The 7,862-nt window shown below is 36.3% G+C and overlaps 1 protein-coding gene across 1 annotated transcript in view; it reads left to right on the top strand.

Annotated features, from left to right (window-relative positions):
• Positions 1-7,862, top strand: part of USP33 (ubiquitin specific peptidase 33) — a 70,988-nt gene that overhangs the window by 56,242 nt on the left and 6,884 nt on the right. The window contains exons 20-22 of the mRNA XM_015571078.1: positions 1,386-1,486; positions 2,234-2,342; positions 6,458-6,560. Of these exons, the coding sequence (XP_015426564.1) occupies positions 1,386-1,486; positions 2,234-2,342; positions 6,458-6,560 (313 nt within the window). The remainder of the gene's footprint in view (positions 1-1,385; positions 1,487-2,233; positions 2,343-6,457; positions 6,561-7,862) is intronic.

The following is a 7,862-nucleotide window of genomic DNA, read 5'->3' as shown; positions in this document are numbered from 1 at the left end:
AATTATAGGCAATCTGTAGCTTCTTCATAGAACAGATAAGTATTGAGTACCTGTTCCAAACCCTGTGCTAGAACCTGAGAATAGCAGACACTACTTCTGTTCTCAAAGCTCTTGATTTCATAGTAGAGACAGATACATCAACAACCAGTTAAGATACACAGTGATCGCTTATATTACACACTAGAGGCCCAGTGCATGAAATTCATGCACGGGTGGGGTCCCTAGGCTTGGCCAGTGATCAGGGCCGATCGGGGCCTGCCAGCAGGGGAGTAGGGACAGAGGTGGGGGGAGGGACCATGGGAGGTTGGCCACCGGTTTCAGGAGGGAGCCGACCCTCGGGCCCCCTGGGAAAGGGGCCATGTCCACCGCCACCCACTCCCAGCCACCCACCCCCAAATCCCCATTCTAGCCCAGGGCTTGGCCCTGACCAGGCAATTGGGGTCTGCCAACTGCTGGAGGTTGGCTGTGGGAGTGCACTGACTACCAGGGAGCAGATCCTGCATTGAGCATCTGCCCCCTGGTGGTCAGTGCACATCATAGCGACTGGTCGTTCTGGTAGTTTGTTTGTAATGGTTGCTTAAGCTTTTATATATATAGAAGATCATTTTTCTCACCCAGGAGGCACCCAGCTACCAACTGTATCTGTGGCTCCTATCCCTTTTGTCTAAATAAAAGGCTCTCTCTTCTCCTGAGTATAAAAATGTACTTAGAATTTAACAAAAAACCTCATATAGTTATTTGCTAAATATAATTTATGCCTTTGTGATTGGCTATGTTAATGTTTGTTCCCATGAAAAATGACACTTTAGTGTGGCACCTTAATTATATTTCATGATTGAAGAATTGATATTCTCATTATTTTTTCAGTGAAATGAAGAGATAGTAGGGATATCCTGTATTGGATTTAGAAACCTAAACCTTGAAAATATATCATTATGTGAATTTTTCTCATTTTCAAACTTGAACTACTAACCAAAGGCTCCTTCTGTTCTAAATCTCCCTGTGAATCTTTTATGCCATTTGTCTGTGCCTGGCTTTTATTACATTGATTTCTGTAAGTGTCTCATTTTTTCTGCTACCTTGTAAGCTCCATGAAGGAAAGATTGTTTCTTACTTATCTTTGATTTCCCCCCAAAACATAATCAAGGCTTAGTAAAGTATACATAACTTAAATACTTGAAGATCTTGGTTGACTGATATTTCTCTATTTCAAGAAATACACTTAACTTTAGGAGCATAATCACCAAAAATACTTATACTTATTAATTTTTAACTTTTTTGGAGGGGTTTCAAGAATAATGATTGAAAAATGCCAATGATTAATCAGTTAAAAAATGAGTTTAACCTTTGAGAGTAATATAAAGCAATTAAAAATGAAATAGACCCATGTAAACATTTTTTTAGGTATTCCTCCACGAAAAGCTAGTTATATTGAAGACCTGGTTTTGATGCTGCCTCAGAACATTTGGGATAACCTATATAGCAGGTGTGTTTTTTTTAAATCAAACAATATGGTATCGCAAAAATCAGTTTGTTGTGGAACTCGTTAAAATTGGATTATTTTATATATGCTTTTTGTGTTTTATGTTGCTTAGGTAGAATATTCCCTTTTTCCTTCATTTATTCAGAGTGTGAGTCACTAGATTTTATAGCTTACATAATTAATTCTAATTCTTACGTGCTGGTTATCTGAATCTATAAAAGTATTCTGTGATATATAACTCTTAAATTTTAAAGTTTTAAATTTTATTTTAAAGCATTCACATGTAATTTCCTTGTTGTGTTTTCCTTAGTGAAATATTGAAAATAATTTATTCCATAAATTCTTAGTTGAGAGGTCAGGGGAAGCTTCTTTCTGATAAAAAGTTGATGAAGACTATGGCTATATAAGTAAGATTTATATGTTGTATGCTAATTTTGAAAACTACCTCTTTTACTTGGTTTTGTTGTGGCTTCAAACATATTTTTGTAGCAGAAGTAATTATAAGGGAAAGTTAAAATACAGGTAAAGCAGGTTATTAGTTAATAAACTGATAAAGTCATTGACCCTGATAAACATAATGTCAAATCATTAGGATTATTTGATTTTTACATTAGTTTAAATATGACTGAGAATTTTTCTGTGAGGATTTATTTACTAGGTACTTAACCACTGACTAAAAGTTGGAGACAAATTTGCTAGAGCATCAGCTTTTTTCAAGATTGTCATAATTACAAAATTTTTATGCTTTAGGTATGGAGGAGGACCAGCTGTCAACCATCTGTACATTTGTCACACTTGCCAAATTGAGGCAGAGAAAATTGAAAAAAGAAGAAAAACTGAATTGGAAATTTTTATTCGGGTAAATAAAGTGGTACTTTTCGAATTAAAAATATGCTTTAGGGTAAAGATAAAGAACTGACAATTAACAGAACTGTATTATGCTAATGAAATGATTGGATGAAAGTTGCAATAGATTTTAAGTGCTCTGATTATTTAACAGTGCAAGTCACAACAATGTAGTGAGTTAAGTTCTCTGTTTGTGGGTTTTTGTTTTCATGGATTGGTAATGAATATTGTTTTATGGATTGGCACTGGTAAGAAATCACCTTGTTGAAGTCGTAAATTATAGATTTCCTTAAGTTAGTGTTTTTCTGTAACTATTTACTTCCATCCCTTTGTGAAATATAATATTATTTTGTGGGACTCTCTACTTATAAAAATATACCTAGTTTCCACAAAGTGAGTTTAGTATGATGTGTTCCCTGATTGCAAGCAACAGGAAGTCTGTCACAGAATCATCAGGGAGAGCTGAACAACCAGGTTTTATGGACAAGGACTAGTACAGTTCCATTTATCTAGGTTGTAAGAAGTAAGTCTCCTCAAAATGCTGCTGTCAGTAACACAGCTCCAGCTTTTCACTTAGGGTCCAGATTCATCTTATTCCATCCCCCCCACGTTTTTTAAACAATGTGTTGGCATAAAAAGTAACACTGGAGTACAAAAATAAGTGCCTTTGGTGGACTGGAGGTTAAGTGGAGTTTCTGAAAAATTATAAAAGCAGATAGGATCAAATTGAAGAAGTAAACCAAAGGCCACATGAAATGACCACATAGGCTTTAGGCTTGGAAGTGGCAGATACAAATAAGGACTTCAGCATTCTCTCCCTACACCATATAAGGCAGCAAACATAAAGGTGTCTGCTTGAATAAAGCAGTGAATGTGGGCATTTGGGTCAGTTAGAGAGGGTATTCTCTTAGATAGCTTGTTATACCTAGAAAGAATTACGATTTTCTAAATTATGCATAAAATAAAATTTTCTTTGTTAATTCTCATGTGAGGATATTTTTCCTTTTTTTTTTTTAGAGAGAGAGAGAGAGTGGAAAGAAGCAGCGAGACAGAGAGAGAGAGAAACATTAATGTGAGAGAGGCACATTGACTGGTTGCCTCCTGCACACTCCCCAACCAGGGCTGGGGATCAAGCCTTCAACTGAGGTATGTGCCCTTGACTAGAATTGAATCTGGAACCCTTCAGTCTGCAGGTCCACATTCTATGCACTGAGCTAAACTGGCTAGGGCTAAAATGCATATTGATCCTTAAGGAGATACATAAAGATGCTGTTTCCTGAAAACAAAACTCTATAGACAGAGTGATTGAATGGCAGAATAAATAATGCTGGAGAGCAAATTAGTGTCCTGAAAGATCTAGCAAAGGGTTTCTCCTAAGATGGAGTACAAGGATAAACAGATGGAAAACAACAGTTTCAACATGTTGTATTGATATAGAATCCAGTGTTTTTTAATAGGAATTTTAGGAGAGAATATGGAGCAAGAACTACTTTTAGAGCAACATTTTAGAGAAATTTCTCAGGACTGGAGGTAAACAGATGCTTTTAAATTAATGGAGTGGCCCTAACCAGTTTCTTCAGTGGATAGAGTGTTGGCTTGCAGACTAAAGTGTCCTGGCTTCGATTCTGGTCCAGAGCACGTACCTCGGTTGCAGGAGGCAGCCAATCCATGTGTCTCTCTCACATCGATGTTTCTCTCCCCACACCCCCCTCTAAAAATCAATGGAAAAATATTCTTTGGTGAGAATTAAAAAACAAACAAATAAATAAAGCCAGTCTTTGAAAAAAAATCATTTAAAAATTAATTAGTTGATTGATTGATTAATTAATTAATTAATGGAGTGATTGTACTTAACTAAAATTCAAAAAGTCCCCACCTGGACACCTAAGGAAGAAACATCCTAATGCCAGAGACAAAGTCGTGAAAGTGTCCAAACCTGGTAATGCTATGAATTAAATAGTTTCGTCTGGCAGAATTAGTCTGACATTACATTTCAGAAATTTCAGTTCTGTAGGGATAAGTTGTATATCACAGAAAATCCTAACTTTAATGCTGTACCTTGAGACAAACATGCTTTGATTTCTTTGTTAACCATCAGGGACAGCCATGTTTTTCATTGCCTTTCATTGTTCTATGGAAGCAGCCACTTCATGTTCCAGAAAGATCCTTGACCGCAAAGAACTTACATTTAATAAATAAGTAGTACATTATATATATTAAAAGGTGATGAGTTCTATGGAAATAGAAAATACCTAAAAGGATCAGAGAGATCAGGAGTACAGTGATGAGGGGTAGAGTGAGGTTCAGTTATAAATAGGATGATAAAGATAGGCCTCATTGAAAAGGTGACATTTAAGCAAAGACTTGAAGGAGGTGAGGGAGATATTTAGATATTTGCAAAAGGAAGGGATAGTCATGTAAAAGCTTTGAGTGGTAGGAATGTTGTCTGCTTGGTTCTGGGAATAACAAAGGTCCATGTGACCACAGTCAATAAATGAGGAAGAGAGTATTAGAAGCTGAGTTAAATTATGGGGCCAGATCATGGAGGTACTTCTGGATGATTGATTATAAGGATCTTTGGGGGCAGTGTAGGGTTTTGACTAAGATTTGATTATAGGAGAGACATGTATGTACTGTGGGCATTTGGTTACACATCATGAAATATTTTTAGGCATCTCACTATCTTTTCACCCTGTTACAATTAGATAAATTCCAAATATCCTTCATTTTCCTCAGGCACTGTTGCCTCTACCTCTCTTACTATACCAGTTTTTCTGTCAACTGGTTTCTTTAGTTGAAAGCAGAAATGGCTAATTTAAAAAAAAAAAAAATTATTGAAAAGAAAAATCTGTCATATTTTTAATATATATGTAGAGTAGTTATTGTTTTGAAGACTTTGCCTTGAATGTCTTAACCTATCCAATCTTTTATATCCCTTCAGTTTGTACTTGCTAAAATTTAAGACATAACCTATAATAAAAGAAAAATTGAATAGCTACACCTCCAGAAATTCAGGAACCAAGGTATTCCTAGTATACAGCTAACAAAATTGGCATTGGAAAGACCCCCTTCTAACCATTAGGTCACTTCTCTGAAGATTTCCATTTCTTTTCTTTTCTTTTTTTTTTAATATATTTTATTGATTTTTAACAGAGAGGAAGGGAGGGGGATAGAGAGTCAGAAACATCGATGAGAGAGAAACATCGATCAGCTGCCTCCTGCACACTCCCCACTGGGGATGTGCCTGCAACCAAGGTACATGCCCTTGACTGGAATCGAACCTGGGACCCTTGAGTCCGCAGGCCGATGCTCTATCCACTGAGCCAAGCCGGTCAGGGCAAGATTTCCATTTCTAATAGAGTTTTTCCTTGGTTGAGTCACATACCCATTCCTTAGGTCTTAGGACTAGAGGAAGGAGTGGAACATCTTTGGGGTCTGTACCACCACTTTTGAGAATTTATCCTATACATATATGTATATTGCCTGTGAAATGACATAGATAAGATCATTCATTGCCGCATTGTATTTGTAATTGCAACATGTCCACAGTATCTTAAGTGAACACAAGTAATACATAGACAGTGGCTATTGTATGTTTAGATAAAATTTATTATCAGATTTTTTTTTCTTTTTTGTTAATACTCACCCGAGGATATTTTTCCATTTATTTTTTGAAAATGGAAGAGAGGGGGAGAGACAGAGAGAGAGACAGACATCAATGATGGCTGCCTCCTGCATGTCCTAGCCCGCAACCTGGGCATGTGCCCTGACTAGGAATTGAACCAGAGAGAGAGAGAGAGAGAGAGACAGAGAGACAGACATCAATGATGGCTGCCTCCTGCATGTCCCAGCCCGCAACCTGGGCATGTGCCCTGACTAGGAATTGAACCAGGGACCTCCTGGTTCATAGGTTGACGCTCAACCTCTAAGCTACACCTGCTGGGCTAGAATTGTTTTTTAATAGATGTTGTCATGTATGCTAGTACTAAAATAACTTAGCGTCAGTGTACATATTCTTCGTGTATGAGAAACTGGCTTTATCAGAGACTGAAGTAGGATGATTGTATTGTTCTGCTATAAAGCAAGTTCTAAATATTAGGTGACTGATTTTTTCCTCCCTACATATAGCTTAACAGAGCATTCCAAGAGGAGGACTCTCCAGCTACTTTTTATTGCATCAGTATGCAGTGGTTTAGAGAATGGGAAAGTTTTGTGAAGGGTAAAGATGGAGGTAAGTGGTTAACTAAAAAATGAAATTCTTTGCAGATTTTTTTGTTTTGTTTATTTTTTTTAATACGTTTTTTTAATTTTATTTTTAGAGAGAGAGGAAGGAAGAGGGAGAGAAAGATAAAAACAACAATGATGAGGTAGAATCATTGATTAACTGCCTCCTGCATGCCCCACACTGGGGATGGAGCCTGCAACCCAGGCATATGCCTCCACTGGGAATCGAACCGTGACCTCCTGGCTCATAGGTCGACACTCAACCACTGAGCCATAGGGCTGGGCCGATTTTTTATTTATTTAACAAATATTTTTTGGATATCTATATACACTTGGGATTACATCAGTAAACAAGATGGACAAAGATTCTAGCCCTCAGGGAATCGAATATTCTAGTTTATATTCTGGTTCTGGGAATTTTTAAATCTGTTTTATCAATTATACTCATAACAAGAATAAAGGAAGTAAACAAAATTAGTCAGTGATCTTAATATTGAGGTTAAAAAAAATCCACCAACAATAAATAAGATTGGTTAAATTATGGTTTGTGCATTATAATGGGATACTATATGGACTTTACAAATAATTTTTGTGACAGTATTTAGTAATTTAAAAATAAAGGTGTTACTGATACATAAAAAATTGCAATACAGTATGCATAGTTTGAACCTTTTGTATTAAAAAATAGGCAAACATATGCAAAGGCAAAAGACCACACAGATACTAAAACAGTTTGCCTATCTTCTTATAGAAGGATTACAGTCTATTGTCTTTCTTGTACCTTTTTTTCCAGCTTTTGATAATGACCATGCACTGTACTTTTGTATTCAAGAGGAAAACAAATAAGGTGTTTTCTTAAATTAAAAAAGGGTACATTTTGGCGGGGTGAAACAAAAGGTAAAGAGATTAAGCAAAAAAAGAAAAATATATATTCACATAACACGCAGACAACAGTATAGTGATAGCCTGAGGGAAGGGTGTTGGAGGAGGTGGGAGGGCAAATGGGATAAATGGGAACAGAAAGAGACTTTGGGTGATGGGTATACAATATAGTGTGCAGATGATTTATTGAGTTGTACACTTGAAACCTGTAGGGGTTTTTTAACCAATGTCAACCCAATAAATTCAATTCAATTAAAAAAGATGCATTCCAACATTTTATTTTGTAAAGCTCTTAATGGTTATAGTTTAAGTAATGGTAATCTGAAACAAATTAAGAATGTATCATTTCTTTTTTTTTTTATCTTTAAATTCTTTATTAGTTAAGGTATTACAAATGTTTCTTTATTCTCCCTTTGGTGGTGATCTA

Source organism: Myotis davidii, unplaced genomic scaffold (assembly GCF_000327345.1).
Source record: "Myotis davidii unplaced genomic scaffold, ASM32734v1 scaffold248, whole genome shotgun sequence".
Lineage (NCBI taxonomy): Eukaryota > Metazoa > Chordata > Mammalia > Chiroptera > Vespertilionidae > Myotis > Myotis davidii.
The sequence above is the reverse complement of the archived record's forward strand: the minus strand, read 5'-3'. Positions and strand labels throughout refer to the sequence as shown.